The sequence below is a fragment of the Cebus imitator genome, unplaced genomic scaffold (assembly GCF_001604975.1).
Source record: "Cebus imitator isolate Cc_AM_T3 unplaced genomic scaffold, Cebus_imitator-1.0 Scaffold31, whole genome shotgun sequence".
In the NCBI taxonomy this organism is placed as follows: domain Eukaryota; kingdom Metazoa; phylum Chordata; class Mammalia; order Primates; family Cebidae; genus Cebus; species Cebus imitator.
The window spans coordinates 3406876-3424107 of NW_016107346.1; the positions used below are offsets into that span (position 1 = coordinate 3406876).

At 41.4% G+C, this 17232-nt stretch overlaps 1 protein-coding gene and 1 long non-coding RNA gene across 2 annotated transcripts in view; one reads left to right on the forward strand and one right to left on the reverse strand.

Annotated features, from left to right (window-relative positions):
• Positions 1-12480, reverse strand: part of LAMP5 (lysosomal associated membrane protein family member 5) — a 16058-nt gene extending 3578 nt beyond the window's left edge. The window contains exons 1-5 of the mRNA XM_017523953.2: positions 12147-12480; positions 11442-11614; positions 10933-11064; positions 10703-10808; positions 8840-9028 (exon numbers count right to left, since the gene is read on the reverse strand). Coding sequence (XP_017379442.1) covers positions 8840-9028; positions 10703-10808; positions 10933-11064; positions 11442-11614; positions 12147-12210 — 664 coding nt within the window. The 5' untranslated portion in view covers positions 12211-12480. The remainder of the gene's footprint in view (positions 1-8839; positions 9029-10702; positions 10809-10932; positions 11065-11441; positions 11615-12146) is intronic.
• Positions 12208-16717, forward strand: LOC108300965. The gene is made up of 3 exons (XR_005199342.1): positions 12208-12299; positions 13872-13988; positions 15937-16717. It is a non-coding gene; the product is annotated as an uncharacterized LOC108300965 (long non-coding RNA).
• Positions 16718-17232: the final 515 nt, after the last annotated feature.

The window sequence follows — 17232 nt, forward strand, 5'->3', positions numbered from 1 at the left end:
AAAAAAAAAAAAAAAAAAAAAGGCTGCAGAATCCCAAGGTGGAGCAGGAAGGAGGGTTTTTCAGTTCGGTTTCCTGATCGGCATGCTGGTTGCAGAGGTTCATCCAGCATCTGAAAATTCAATGAGCTGGATACTTATTAAAGGGGCATGAGGAAGCATTCCAGGGTAATGAATATGTTGATTTCTTGATTGTGGTGATGGCTTCAGAGGTGTATTCATAAGTCAATATTTATTAAATCACGGGTTTAAATGTGTACATCAATTATACCTGAATACAACTGTTTTATATTTGTACATATACATATATGTATATGCATCTATATAATACACATATATAATAGAAAAAGCAATTCTTCTAGAAATAGCTTTTTTAAAAGATAGTTTGGCAAATGGCAGAGAAATGTTAAGGACCCACTAAGACTAAATTGAGTCTTTCTTCTTATCACAACCAAAAGGTTGAAAAAGAATTAGTAGGAAACTTTTTATCCCCCACTCCTTGATTCCATTTTAATGAGTCCCAACACTCTGAGGGCCACCCTGGACCAATACATCCATTGCTCCAGAGACAAAACCTGAGAGAATACAGTGTATCAGAAAGAGTAGCAGGCCTAGAACTTCATGATGCCAGCGTGGTGGTCTTCTTCTCCAATATGATACCTCTTTGAAGAGAACAATGCGTAGAAACGGGATCATGTGGGGTAGGAATTTTGTTAACAACAAAGATTATTTATTTTCTGCACGATAACACTGTTGCCCAGGTAATGTTAGCATAGATTGCAGGGTTTGATTGGCTTGCAGGTGCTAGTGGCAACCTCGTGCCATTTTTTCTTGCTTAATACATCGAATAGAAACAAAGAATTTAAAAAATATTAAGAAGAAATACATTGATTTCAAATTATTTAGTGACAAGGCCAAGTCTGTGTTAAATGGTAAAAAGTAATAATAATAAATTATCTCACAAAAACAATAGCAAGGCCTCAGGGCCTTCAGACTCTCATCTATGCACCACTGTAGGCTGCTGCTTGAGCAAGCCCCAAGCATCTTTGCAAGGTTGCCCTTGTGACTCTGGCCTCTGCCTCTTCCCTTCTTAACTCTCCTGCCTGCAGAGCAATGTCATAGTTACTTAGCCTGTCAGATCCTGGTTTTAGCTCATTTCTTCCTGTTTCCACTCTAGTTACCCAGGCAAACAATCAGTCAGGAGCCCCCAATACAGCATCTACTTCCCTAGGCAGAAGGGGAGATGCAATGGAGAAAGAGTTTTGTCTGGGAGCAAGAGCTCATGTAGCAAAGCCACTGGAGAACACAGACGGGTGGTGTTCTGTGTGGTCACAACTACAAGTGTTCAGGACAGGGAGGGTAGAGAGTTAAGAAAGCTTCAGGAGGAAGGGAGGTTGGAGTTGAACTGGGAAGAATCTGGGGACGGGGCATTAAATGACCTTGACCAATTTGTAAAATCATGTTTTCTCTCTTCTCTTTGCTAATAACATAAAAATGAATAAATATATATATATAGATATATAGATAGATATAGCTGTAGAAATAGAGAGATAGATGAACTTTTAGTGGTCTTCATGGATCCAAATTATCACATCAAGCCAGAGTAAATGTAATAGGAGACATTGTGAAGGAGAGCGATGACAGTGGGCTCAGGTCCCAGATCCTCCACTGCCCGACCCTGGGCGAGACTTTTAATCTGCCTAAGCTTCAGTTTCCTATAAAATTGAGATGACACCTACTTTCCAGGGTTGCTGTGAGTGTCAAATGTCATACTACAGAAGGCCAAGCACAGTGCCGGGCACAGAGTAGCTTTTCTGTCATCGTTTACATAAAGATAGAAGTCTTGCACATTTAAGTCTTCTATGCATTTCTTTTAAGTATAGGAGTCTTTGGAGCTCAAGTATCAAAAGTATTATTTCTAAATGGATAATGAAAAGAATGTCTCACATCCCATTCTTTAAGAAAAATAGAGGAAAAGATGATATAGTCTGGTAAAAGAAAGGGAAAGAAAAAAATATGCTTAGAACATAATCATGATTTGTTTATCAGATGATCATCTTTTGTAGCTTTAGGAAAAAACAGAATTAATCATACCACAGTAAAGGGAAATATAAAGAGGATATCAGCTATGGAGATGTCAAAAGTATCACAGATAATACCAAATCCCACACTTACCAACACCTATTCCATAAGTGGTCAAATAAAAAGAAATTCCTGAGTCCACTTTCTTATCCACTGTTTCAAAATCCATTTTGAAATGAATTTTGTATACTGAGAAGCTCTGAAAACCAATGGTACTTTATAATCATTCATTTGGCAGCAAAACCTGACTTATCTAATGTGAGGCTGTTTGTAGTTTTCAGTCATGCTCCTTAGTATGACCTTTCACATATTTCACTACAGGAAACAGAGATATGTTTGATTGCATGGAGCTGCCCTGACTCTTCTGTAGTCTTATGTAATATATAAACTGTTCACTGTATAGTCTTCCTAAAGTCTAAAATATTCTGAATTTCTGAAAATTATCTAGCACCAAGGTCCTCTTTTTTTTTTTTCAGTTCAGTCTGGGTTTTAGTTGAGAGATTATGAACCCATAAAAGCAGGACATGCTTTTCCCTTTCAGGCTTAAGACAGTGCTTTTAATCTCTGCCTATGATCCATGGGTGGGGTGCGGGGAACAATATTTTACATGACAGCTTAGAGCACATGTACACACAGAGACCTAAAGCAGAAGTTTGACAAACAATAGTTATCCTTGCTTTACACATCTAATAATTTATGTTCTCTTCTATTCTGTTTTATTTAAAACAATGCTGCTCATGACCCCCCTAAAGCAAGCGTTGTAATCTTTTTTGTGCAAGTATAATAAAACTAAGGACCCCCTTCTCAGAATAATGTTTATGAATGCATAAAAAATAAAATACAATTACAAGGGAAACTGAAATTCAGCCATCAAATATTTTCAAAAGAATTTCAGATACAGCAATACATGTATTTCCCTGTTATAACACATATATGTGGGCTATGATTGTAAAGGAGCGAGAAGCATAAATATTACTTTGCAAGATCTGCACAAACTAAAGTGAGATGAAAATACCTATGATTTCTATTGGTGACAGTCACAGGTACTGCTAATACTGCTGTGGTCTGTCACCTTCATTTATAAACAAACAAAAAAAAAGCCAAATATTAATCAGAAGTTAGTGAAAATGAAGATATAATTTTTTCCTCTGAATTGTATCCAAAAACCCTGTATACCCCAGGGTTAAAATCCTGTACTATAAACTGATTATACAACCCACAGATTACAAAACAGGGAAGGCCCCTGATTTCTGCCAGGGAGAAGAGCATCTGTTGACTTAGCCTGGATCACATCTGGCTTCAGATCTCCCTGAACCCCTGTCTCCCCCCCACTTTCACAGGACTTAGGGGTCTTCGTGCCTCTGCTCTTGATGGACTCGGGGCTCTAGAGTTCACACCACAGGGTAAGTGGCCTGTGGCTGGAAAAGACGAAAACCAGCCTCGTCATTGGAAAGAGCCAGATGAAGACAAAACAAACAGCAAAGGCATAATCTATTGCCAGCCGCCAGTTGCCAACAGAAGTCTCCTCAACCCTTAACCCATGTGTACCCACTAAAATCATCATTGATCTCAGGTGCTGGTTGCTAGATATGTGTTTTATTTTGTTTCATTTCGTGACAGCATTTTAAACATGTATTGACTCCTTGAGATAAAATACAAGAGTTCTTCGTTGCTCCCCCAGTGAACGGCTTTGGGATATGCAGTGGAAACAGAGGCAAGCTGTCTACTTCCTCCAGGCTCTTCTAGCACCATGGACTGTTTCTGTTTCAAGAGGAAGGCAAGCTTTCTGCTGGCTGCGTTTTCCCCTGCTGTTTGGCAGGGCTAGAGAGAGAAAGGGTCTGACCCTCATTTTATATGTTCCCTTGGCTGGCTGTGAACTCCCATAACTATCAGCAAAATGTATTTTGTATACTGAGAAGCTGTTAAGATGAGCGGGCTTTGGAGACCTTTGACTGAACACAAGCTGATACCCTCATCAAGATGTAAGCACTAACCGGGCACAGTGGCATCACCACCCAGCTACTTGGGAGGTTGAAGTGGGAGGACTGCTTGTGCCCAGGAGTCCAAGGCCAGCCTGCACTCCCAACTCAAAAAAAAAAAAAAACCAAAGATGTAAGTATTAGAGAAGAAAAATAATAAGAGCAAGTATTGTTTCATGCCACTGTATGCCAGGAACATGACATGCATTGTATACACCCTATCTCACTAGACTGAAAGTTACAATGAGGAAGAAAAAGTTCTTCTGTCCCATTACCTAGGTGCAGTGGACATAGACACTGTCCATTCTTCTTTTGGCATTTACCAGTTCCATAGATACCAACAGGTTTTGACTACAAAGCAAGTCAGAAGTCCCAGGGAGTTAATGCTCCCACAGCAGCCAGCAGTGATAGATGGCAGCTGGCGGGTAAACACATTTGCGCACCCTCAGTTGAGATGATTCTGAGGTATGTCCTGTGCCCTCTCCAGAAGACAGCATCTGAAGCACAGAATTCTATGACAGGCTCACTCCGTTGCGCTAGGCTGGGGCTCCATCTTGGAGACATCAACACAATTCTCAGCTGTGTTAATAACAGATTATTTCCCTTTGGCTGCTTGCACAGGAGGCCCTGAGGACCAACTATGTAGGGTGGCATGTTTCTTAACTGGGAAGTGCCAGGTAAATCACAGGTCTACAATGCTCTGGATCAGCAAACCCGTCACATATTTGTGACACGACAGCTTGCCACAGGACGCTGTACTAGGGGGGTGGTGAGTAGAGAAATGTAATGTTCATTTCCACTAACACTAAAGTTCTCACAGATCTGGTAAAAAGCAGATTAGGTGGCATCTCCCAATCATGATGCTAAGAACAATAATAAAAAGCTCATGAATTTGGGGTACCCAACAAACTCTGTAAATGCCTCTCACATTCACATGTTGATTACTGCTGCTCATCAGAAGCAGCTGTGGCCCTGAGACACTGAGGCTCTGATACCGAAAGACAGGCTCTAGGAGGGAAGCCTTCACCAAGCCACTTCACCTCCCGTGCCTCAGCTGCTCCATTGTAAATGGGGATCTCAAGTATCTTTCTGAAGGTCCGTTTGTTTTGTTTTGTTTTGTTTGCCCCCTGGGAGAGAATTTAAAAGGGACCAGCCTATATGTGATGTCTTTTAAATTCCTATTAGACCTGAATCCTGAATAAAGGGAAATAGAGGTAGCCTTCCTATTCTATTATGGTTTGTTTTTTTTGACGTCATACATAAAAGTTTCCTTTCACTCAAGCTACTAGAATACTCAGGCTGATTTGTTCCCTCCCAGGGACACACACCCTATCCCTATCCCATCTCAGCCAGAAATCAGATGGTGCCCTCAAAGGGAATTGTGGGTCTTTGAATAAGGCCCTCAAGAATTAATTGTGAAAGAACAAGGTAATCAACCCCAAATGAGAAACAGAGTGCCTCAAATGGCAGGGGTGATAGCTGCTGTCGCAGAGGTGATAGTTGCTATACAAAGTGTATTTGGTAAATAAATGAGCCAAAGACGGGCTCTGTGCATTGGCCTCTAGGTGGTTTATTTCTTCACTGCAGGCTGAGACTGTTAGCTCAAAAGCCTGTTGGCACCAAACTCCCAAATTTTTACACAACCAATTATTTTTAAAAAAGCTTAAACAAGTAAATTTGCAGCCATTTAGAGCCTGCCTGCTTTGTATACACCTTGAACCCTCATGCAACAGCTGTTACCCATTGATAAGACAGGGCCTTGGAGTTCTAAGGCTCTATGGGCAGCAACATCACCTGAGACCTTGCTAGCAATGGGGCCTCTTGGGGCCCACTCCCAGACCTAGTGACCTCAACTCTGCATGCTAACAATATCATCACAGCTGTTGCACATTGCAGCTGAAGGTTCATGAGCACATTGCTGGGCTAAGAGACTTTTGTTTGGGGATCAGTGTAGTAGGCAAGTGCAATGCACTAAAGGGACTCATGTGATAAAGACGTCAAACCCCATTTGGACTGCTCTCAGTCCTTGTGTGTCCACTTACCGACTTCACTGACCCTTTCTTGATTTTCTCATAAGGTCTATTCAGTAGACAGGTGTGAAGACTGCAGTGTATGACCCCCTTACACAGGGAATAGACTCTTCACAGGAAACCATTTTGCTGTGCTGGACGATGGCCACGCTCCAAACACACACACACACACACACACACACACACACACACACACGAACACACAAACACACCCCTGCAATGGGTGGGTATGCAGATATATGACATAATATTCCCTCCCCATGCAGGCATGCTCCACTCACACCCACACACTGAAAACCCCCGAAACTTATATTCTAGGGATAAAGGCCCAGTGCTAGATCCTGAAAAGGCACTCACAAGGAATCTATAAAATTCCACCAAATCGAAAATAATGATCTCTTACAAAACACAGTTGGGGCAGGTGCTAAGAGGCACAGACAGGAGGACCCAGGAACAAAAAAAAACAAAAAAACAAAAAACAAAAAAAAACCCAGCTACACAAAGGCACACTGATCCAGTAAGTGATTCTGAATGAGGCTTGCCTCCTCCCAGGAATGTCAAGGCATAAGCCTAGCGACACCATACAAAAGAGAACATCCTAATTATTACCCAGAAAATCCTGGGCTGAGACAAGTGCCATTTGCTTGTGCCTTCTCTTTATGCATGTAGGAAGTTATATATCGTTACAAATTCTCTTTGTCTATCCAGCAGCCTTCCCTATCTAGGACCTTGAAGTGGATCAAAATTGGTTTCTAAACAAAAGATGCCATTTACTCCACGCAATGAATTTTACTGATTTTTAGGAAAGCAGCTCTGCTCCTTATTCAGTAATTATTTATTCTTACTTTACACACAATTCTAAAAGTCTATGAGGTTTGATTTCTCAGGCCATAGCCAACTATAAAGCAACGACTTAGAAATAACACAGAATGGTAAGGAGCTAGGAGAAGCAGCAATTATAGCACTGGTGGTAGAAATAAAGAGGCGCCAGTAACAGCTAGTCAGCAAAAACTGGAAAGTCATTATCAACTATTAAGAGTACCCATATAAACTCGAAGGCATTTATGGTAGGGTCCTGGGGACGGGGGACTGATATTACATAGTCCAATTTTTTCATAATAAATTCCTTGTCATCAATAATCATAAGTCAAATTATATTTGATTACATTTAATATTTTCAGTTTAAGAAAGACACGGACTGTTATATTTTATAAATACTTCCATAAACAAAAAGATTTTTTTAAAACGGTTAAGGTCTTGACACTGTTTAGTAGTTTCAATTTTGTAGAAAATGCATTAACATGGGAAAGCCCATCCTTCCACCTGAACAGGTGTGACACTGCTTTACTAAATATATTACATTCTGATTTGCATGGCATGGCAGCATTTGGAAGTCTCCACTAAGTGAATCCACACCGACAAAATATAAATTCGGCCAAAGTTAACTGGACATCTGCAATATGTCAAATACTGTATTAGGTGCTAATAATATAAAAATGAATGGCTCCTTTTCTTAAAGACAATTTAACTTAGGAATTCTCAAATGCTTTCTAAATAATCAATGTGGAAGGTGGTGCATTCTACTCAGTAATAGGTTGAGTGGAAGCTGCATTTTATGAAAGCTAGATACCGCGGAAAATGATCAGAGATAACAAAGGTGGAGATTCCCTAATATCCTGAACATTGGAAATGTTGTATTCACCTGGGGGTCTCCAACCCAAAGAAAGGCACAAACAAAGCAATCAGAATGTTTCCTGATGTTTTTTAACCATATAGAGTAAGAATATAAAATTGAATAACTTCCTTTGTGAGGGAGAGAGAATAAATGAATTGAATTCACTTATCCCACACTTGCCCAATGTAAATTGCTGCTAGACTTGAACGAATTGCAGAAATCTTAACTCCCCTTGTGCCCTACCTCTACAGGGATGATGAGAACAGAAGAATGACCTGAACCTGCCACAGCATAGCTGGGTTCCCTCTCAGGGGCTAAACAGACTGAGAGATGGCCTTGCTCCACTCTCTCAGCAGAAGCAGCTGGGGTTAAACAACTCAGCCTTCAGGGACTCTTCCCTCCCTGGAGCTTAGGGACATCCTCCTCACGAAGGTGTTTGGCGGAAAGAATTAGTGAGTCTATGACCTGTGCATACACAAACACCCCCACTGCATTCTGGATGCACAGGAACTTAGACTGAAAGCAGCAGAGCCTACAGCTAGAAGTATCCAAGAGAAGAAGAAACTGAGGCCCAGAAAGGCAAAGGTCCTTCCCCAATCCATAGCTCTCTAGATTAACCAACTTCTTGAAGATTTTTAGCTCTTCCTCCTTGGGAAGTTCGCATCAAAATTAGTTTTTTCCAAGGTGAGTTTTTAAATCTTTCTCCCTACAAGCGTTCATCTTTTGGCAAAGGAAAGAAGATGAGGAGAGAGGAAAAGATTAAATATAAGAAGGAAGGGAAGAAGGTAAAGAAAAGAAAAGAAGAAGAAAGAAACAAAGGGAGATAGAGAAGAAAGGACTCAAGAGAAGGAAGAAGGGGAGGAGTGTGGGAGGGAGAAAGAAAGAGCTACTGATAAAAGTTCATACATTCAGCCTACTGCTTTTTTAGTCTTTGAAAATTATTAGAGAGGCCAGCAGTGTCGTTTCAACCTAGAGGAAATCCAAATGCTAACATCTTGCAGCCCTGGTATGTCCCTCTCCCATCCTTCCTGAAATTAACTGAGTCTTCTTCTCCTCCACCCCGGCCACGAACTTACCTTCACTGAAGACAAAATCTGAGATAATGTCAAAAGGCTGGATGTGGACTGCAGACAGGATCATGGTGACTGTCTTCTGTAGATCACTAGAGGCCAGTGAAATGGTTTGTTGAGCTTGACATTCATAGGACTTCCCAGCTGGGGTAACCAGCGCAGAAAGGTGGTGCGAGTTGGCTGTGTGCTTCCCAGCTACAGCAAGGGCCCAAAGCAATAGTTAGGCCCCTCTTTCTGGCAGAATCCTCGTTGTTCCTAACCTAATGTGCCAGAGAGGTGTTGCCTCTCAGTTCCAGACCCCATACCCCTCCTGTTCTCTCTGTTCCCTTGCCATGGCTAGGGCTCAACAAACGGCATCAAGTGGTGAAGGACAAACACACCTATTCTGTTGAGAGCAGGGCTCTTTCAGTATTAATTTAGAATTCATTTTTCAAAGAGGAGAGTGATACCTAAAAACCCCTATGCTGGGCATGGTGGATCCTACCTGTAATTCCAGAACTTTCGGAGGTCAAGGTGGGAGGATCATTTCAGTCCAGGATTTCTAGATTAGCCTGAACAACATAGTGGAACTCTATCTCTACAAATACACACACACACACACACACACACACACACACACACTAAAAAATTAGTCTGGCATGATGGCACATGCCTGTAGTCCTAGCTACTGGGGAAACTGTGGTGGGAGAATCTCTTGACGCAGTAGCTCACTCCAGGCTGCAGTGATCTAGGATGGTGCCACTGCACTCCAGCCTGGTGGACAGAGCAAGACACCACTTCAAAAAAGAAAAAAAAAAATCCCTAGCAATGGAGATTCCAAAGACACAGAAGGAACAATGACGGTTTTCCACATTTCACATTGGCCTGGCAAAGAATAAAATATCTTCCCAAAAAAGCCAGACAGATTGCTGGTCCTCTGGGTGCTTGTCGCACACATACATCCCCTCTGAAGGTCTGCCTCCCACTACTCCTTTTCTGACCTAAGTTTTGGTTTTTCCTTTTTGGTCTAATTTAACTGGGGAACATCTTGCATCTAAACTTTGATGAAAAAGAAAAAAAATCCTCCTTTTACTGTGATGACAAAAAAGGGGTGAAAGGGGAAAGACGACACATGTATTTTTATGTGTTCAATAAAAATATTTTCCCAACTCAGGTGTCTGGGTGACAAAAGGCCTCATTACTAGTGAAACAGAGAACTTATAAAGAACAAAATCAATTTAATTTGATGGTGCCTACAGATAGGAATATTGTTATTTGGGGGATGAATGCTCCTCTTGCTGGGGATATTTTTGGAGGATCTGGGTGAGTTGTCAGAGGGATGGGCCAGAAACGCTAGTAAATTATAGATGGTGCAGAGTCCACTCTCAGGTGGCTGCAGTAGGTTACTTAATATCCCGTGAGAGCCATGCTGCCATGTGCAAAAAAGACACTGAAGGACACCACCTCCTCGCTGAAAAGGAAAGTCGTACTGTCCCCTTGCAGTCTTAGCGCATGAGAAACAAAACCAGGGTGCTGAAGAAAATTAAAATACGGCTTTGCCCTTTTTCGTATTTCTTCAAAGGCCAAATCATAAGAGGTCGTCCTGAAGCAGTCAGGGAACGACAGGCCTTCAAGGGACGTCTCATCTAGGATCAAGCCATGGGTGACGGATGGGTCCCCAAGCCTGCGGTTCCTTGCGGATCTACAGGGCCTGAGACCCAGAAGACTCACCGGCACTCCCGCCCCCTGGCCCCTAAAGAGCAAGCGGAGGATGCCTTGGCCTGGGAGCGCAAAGCCAGAAACGGTTTCCAAAACCCCAAGGAATTCTCTCTCCAAGCCTGCTCCTCGAGTTCCCAGGCTCCCTTCCCAGTCCTGCCAGCCTCTACTCACCACTAACTGCGTCTTTGAAGTGGGTCTTCTCGGAAGAGTCGTAGACAAACTGCACTTTGCTCAGCCTCCAAGTCGTCTCAGGTCCCTTGGACGTGTTGTGGCTTTCCTGTTGAGCCGGGGAGGCGCGCTTCAATCACCTCCGCAGCTTCTGGGTTCTTAAACCCAGGGGCCGCCACTTCCCACACCCACGCGGAGCCTGCGGCCCCCCTGCCCGCGCGGGTCTGAGTTACCTTTACAAACAGCATTTTGAGTGCGTACGCGCGATCCACCCAGAACACTTGCAGCTCCGACTCGCTGTGGCCACAGCGGCCCTTCACCTCAGCTCCCCGGGTCAGTGCGATATCCGCCTGTTCTGTGATCAGCTGGGAACACAGACGCCCCGCGCCCCCTCAGCGCGCCCGGCCCCGGGGTGGGGGCTGTAAAGGGCGGCGCGTCCAAACTCTGGGTTGCACGCTTGGGCGCTCCTTTGCGCGCGCGCATGCCAGGTTCCAGGACCATGCGGTTAGATGCTCTACGAGCAGCCCCAGCCGATAGGGGAAGCGGAGAGAAGAGGGGTTATTTTCAAAGCAGGCAAGGCGAGCAGAAGGTGTTACAAGCTGAAATCCCCATGCAGCATTCGGGAGCAGCCTGCAGGGGTGTGGGGAAGAAGGCGGGCGACCCAGGTCTTTGAAGGGCCACAAGGAAGGGTGCCCTTCGCCCTGGGGCCCTAGGAACAAGCTAGGGGGAAAAGATTCCTTACGTCTACGTAATTGCTGGCCCACACATCATAAGGTACAATAAATTTGGCTGCAAACTCTGCCATGAGACACGTCGTCCCATTTTCCCGCACCACAAATATATCTTTTTCAGGGTTAGTGGAAAGGCCTGAGAGATTTTCCACTTCTTGTTCTGCCATGATTTGAGCCATTGTATCTGCGGAACGAACAAAACAAATTCCATCAGTTCAGGGCTCAGTGAGCCCCAGCGTCTTGGGCGCTAAGATGGGGAGACAGTGCTCTGCAGGCTTTGGAGTGACAAAGTTCTCTTCCAGCAGCTGTGCGCTCTATGAGCCATTTCTCTAGCCTGGGTCTAACAAGCTTCATTCCTCCCCTGTTAATTTATAATGAACATATAATTTTTTTAAAAAATTTAAAAATCATGACTTAGTTTGTAATATAGCTGGCCGTTTTCTACATTTTGGGATTTTAAACTAAATCTTTCTTGCCAATGCTCTGACCCCACGAAGCTGGCCAGTCTAGGCTCTGTCTGGAATATATCACACAGGTGTATGGCTCCCAGGGGAATTCCCTGCCACCGGCAGGGAAGGCTCTCCCTCCTCCCCCAAAAGAAAAAAAACCGCATGACATAAGGGCCATATTTTTTTATCTTAATTGGCTTTACTTTGCCGACTCTGTTCTCTGCAAAGAGGGCATCCCGTCCTCCCAGTCGCCAAAACGCTACTCACGGAACAGCATCAAGAGAACTCGAAGTCTGCCGACGCTGGGGACCGCTCTTCCTCGGAGATCCATACTCGCAGTGCAGCGAATGAGGCCAGCTGTGCTGCTGCAGAGGCCGCCCAAGAGGGAATCCCTCAAAGTCGCCTCTGGAGTGGGCCGGGGTGAGCGAGGGGCGGGGGCCAGAGAAGGAGGAGGGAGGGAGCGCGTATTCTGTGAGCGCTTGCTAGGACTCGGTGTCTAGTGCGGCACCGACAGCTGCTGGCAGAGCAAATCAGCTCACTGCAGAGAAAAGGACCGCGCGGCGAGGGAGCTGTCCACGGCTGCGAGTGCTGAAAGCAATCCGATTGTGTGGCAGGAGTGACTGTGGCTTGGCTTGTGCAGAGGGCCAATGAGATTTGGAGGGGGCCTAAAAATCCTTCCTGGGTCTGTTTCCTGTTCTGCAATTGCATCCGCAAAGATGAGTCTGTTCTGAGAAACTTAACACCACCCTCAGACTTATTAAATCTCCTTACCAGGTACAGTTATTATGTGGTGTAGATATCATATCACTGGAGTACTGTCTTCTGAAAATGCATCTGGTTCCTGAAAGAAACGGTAGAGCAAAAATTGCTGCTGCTTTGGGGGAAGAGGGCTATGCAGGAATAGAGAGGGAAAATGCTATGGCAACAGTTTCCTGCCTTTGGAGACATCCCCTTCTCTCCCCTGCTCTCAATAAACTCATGGGTTTAAAGTTAAATTGACACCTCCTCAAACGAGGCCATCAGACAATGCAGTAGCTCCATGTGGGCTTATTTTTCTGTTAATTTTGCTCCTGGGTGCGTAAGAACTCTGAACTCTGGGGTCATTTACCCTCCCACATTATATTGTGACCACTCTGCGAAGAAGGGATGCAAGCAAATCAGAAGTTTGTAAGAGAATATTTAGAATTATGCCCTAAGTAATGTCACATAGTTATGTAAGAAAAACACACACTGACATTACTCTAAAGCCTCTAGTGGAACGGAAAAACAAACACTACTGGGCTAATTCCTATATTTACATATTTGGTAGCTTGCTTATTTTTTATTTTTGCTCTATAAATCAGAATATGGCTTTCAAAAATACACATGCAGTCCTCATTAATTGTAGTGATGTCCAAATATTTTATTCCTTAGAGGATATTTTATGATGCAAATAAATGTTGCATCAGTAATATAATGTTATAAAACAAACAGCGTCATATTAAAGGGAAAATTGCAAAATATTTCACCTGCATTATGTAATTTGATCCTCTCCAACCTTAGAGGGTAGGCAAGGAAAGATAAGAGTTATTGTGGTTGTATATACCCCCAAACTGAAGCTCAAACAAATTAAATGACCTTCCCAAATGTCAAATGATCAGTTAGAATTAAAATAGAAAAATCACATGCTTTAACTGGGTAAAGATTATCTTCATTTCTCCTTATATAATATTTTTACTCCATATTTTGACTTCCATAAAAATTTTTATTCAATATTAAATAATGATCTGAAACCTGAAATCTCTATCGTTAATTTACATTCTTGAAATTTGTAGAATGCTGTTTTAAGTATAATTATATTCTCTCATATCAGCCACAAAGTATCTATATAATGTTTTTGGCTTTCAAACGAATTCCTATATCAATAATTAGATCACTAGCAATTCAAATTATAATGTAATATTAAAATTGACACTATATTTTCACATCTTTACTTTTATGTCTGTATTTCAGTATTTCATCCAAACATTTCTCAAGAACTTTACAAAGATAATTATATATAGAAGAATTGATGCAAAGTTATACAGGAGAACGTAATAGAAATGATTTTATACAGAAGATCGATATAAGGTCAATTCTTATCAGTTAACAATGGAAGATATAACATTTATATGTGTTACTTGTTTTCATGTCAGTAAATATTATTAAACCTTTATTTTCCTGTAGTACTGGAAAACTGGAAAAAATGAGGCATGTAATAAAGTATTTATTCTCTCTCTCTCTCTCTCTACAACATTTTATGAGGAAAGAAATGAGTAGATTTCAGTCCAGGATTCACTATTTACTACTTTTGTGACCTTGTAAAGATTTTATTTTTTCTCATCTGAAAAATTGGGAAAATAACCCAGGGGATGGCTAGTTAGACCAAATAGGCCAATGAATACAAAAGCATTCCAAACAAAGCACAAATAGATCCATAAACATTAACCAAATACTTACTACTTATGGTATGCCTGGTGCTTTGAAAACCCAAAGATATTTATCATTACACAAGTAGAAGTGATACCTATAAAATATTATGACAATTTATCTTGTGATATGTTACTGCAGATATCTTCACTATATAAGTTGTTAAAAGATCAACTGAATTAATTCATGATTATTGCCTTAATAATAAAATATTAGATGAGTAGTAGCATTGGTCATTGATCTTAAAATGTTGTGGTAGTTCCTTTGAAAATTATACGTGATATAAATGATCTCTTTGTTGACACCAGGGAGTGTGCCCTAGAGTGCTAAAATGAGTTGAAAGAAGAAAGGAAGCAATTTTAACCCTTTCCTTCTGAAAGGATCATTTTCAAAGCACAATCTGTTCAATGCCCTTTTTAATGTTTAATCTTAAACATGGCTAATAAATACCCATTAATTTGTTCATCTTATCCACTGTGATACATTGCAATATGAGCTAGGTCATTATACCTACAACTTTCACCTACATTAATTAAATATCTTTCTAATCATTCAGAAAAATTCTTTGGTTCTCTAAAATAAGCAAAGAGATGATCAAGGAGCAAAATTTACCATTAAATTGCATTTTAATATATTAATAATGTTTCCCTGAATGTGCTCTATTTTTTATTTCTCAAATCTGAAAGATGGTAGGAGAAATTGACATAAATATGTACACTTGTGTGGGTGGTGACCGTGTCCATTTTTATTATTGCTTATGGTGGTCAATAGAAATTGTTAGGGCATAGTGTGACCCAAACACACTGGCTTTGAGATCTCCTCTAGATCCTCTAGTCCTTCAAAGGCTGCTTTTCATTTCATATGGATACTTACTGAATTAGCCTTTACGAATCTCATGCCATTGGGTGGTTGCCGTTTTATAAAAGTTCAAGAAGAGGCCCCTGCACAGAACTTTCAATTTGGATGAAAAAATATAAGAATTTACATAAAGATGCCATACAGCCTGGCACAGTGTCTCCATAAATGTTTAGGGGAAAAAAATAAGACAGGCATCCCAGGTGGGAGAGTGGTTTAAACTGACCAAAATAAGCCCACTTGGAGAAGGTGGATCTTGAAAGAAGTTGACAAACTGATGTAGGGTGGAAGGAAGAATGCAAATGAAAAAAATTTCTATTGAATAGGGAATCGATGCAAAGATGTAACTCTTCATCCATATTTATCAATTTATAATTTATAAAAAACAAATTAGGCCCTAAATCCACAGTGCCTTACATACTATTAAACCCCTATTTTATTTCCTTATTTGATAATTTACTAACATATGGCATAAGCAAAAGAATGGCATATGTAAAATTTATCCTAAATAAAACTACACTTTTCAAGTTGTTAGGGGCATCTTTTTATACTTGGTTGTGCATGCAACTGATTTGTCTTTGTAGAATAAGAAACAAAATTATGAAATTTAGTGAACAATACTAATAAAAGCGTATTTAAGAGCTTCAAAAGGAAAAGGCTGGGCTTTGTTGCAGCTGAAATTTGGTTTATTAAGGTTTCAGCCCACTTTACAGTAAAGTGTAAAAATGTGCTCCTTGCTCTGTTGTCCCCACAGCCACCAAGCCATCCCTCCATGACCCACACACAGACAATGGGAGCACACCTGAATAACAGAAGCAGAAGTAATTTAAACAAGCAAGATGCACACAGCTGTTGAGCCAGACTTTCTACTCACCAAAACCTTTTCTTGTGTTCAGCTTATCACAGATCAATTATTTCATTTCATTATTTAATTTAATCATTGCCTTCAAAGACCTTTGTAATCCTTTCTAGGATCTAAACCCTTGTGGAATAGAAACTAGAGAATAAATGTTTGCACAAGAAGTATTTTTCAGTTTCCATCTCACAAGGACTTAGGTCCAGAGCAAAAAGTAAAACAATAAGTGTGTGCATGGGCAATGTATACACAAGGATATACATGTGCATGTGTTGTGCATTTTGTGCATGTGTTGCTAAGCCCTAGAATATTTGGAAAGGATCAGAAAATTGAGTTTAGGCTCCAACACACTCAGTCTGCCCACCCTTGGTGCAATTTCCTTCATCCTAGTACTTCTTCGGTGTCTCCTGCATCTACTCTAATGAAACAAGGGTTGTTTCTGCAATAAGGTTAGCCAGTGGAGGGGACAAGGCACCAGAATAATGGCCTTTTATTGGCTATGTTCACACTAAGTCCTGAAAAAATATCCTTTATGAGTTTATTTAGAGGAAATGCCTTCCCCATGGGGGAATACAGAGAACAGTGTCCTTATAGCAAACCCTGACAAAATAAATGGTGAGAGACAAGGTCATCATTCCCCAAAATTTCAGTAGCAAATAAATTATTTTTTTCTTTTGAATCCATGATTAGTTAACTGTTCCGATCAGTTTTAAGTTAGTTACATGGGAATTTAGTTGCCACAAACTTCAATGTAACCATTTTTGGTTAGTGATACATGATTCACCCTGCTATCTCAGCAGTGAAGAAAACCTTGTTAATTTGTGGGCAGGGGACCTTTCTGTAAGGTAGAATTAAAACTCATTTGAGGATATTTAAAAATCTTAAATAAGTCTGTTCTCTAAGGAATGACATCTGTCACAATAGGCCTAAGGTTAGACAAGCTGTGACTCATTTAGCATGTTTTGCTACCTGAATTCTGAGATAATGCAGTGCCCTAAAAATCTCTGAGATATCACAGGAGTCCATTGTTCCCTCGGTTAGTTACTTTTTTTTTTTTTCCTGAGACAAAATCTCACTCTGTCACCCAGGCTAGAGTGCAGTCAGGCAATCCACGCTCACTGCAATCTCCCCCTCCCAGATTCAAATGATTTTCCTGCTTCAGCCTCCCGAGTAGCTGGGACTACAGGCATGTGC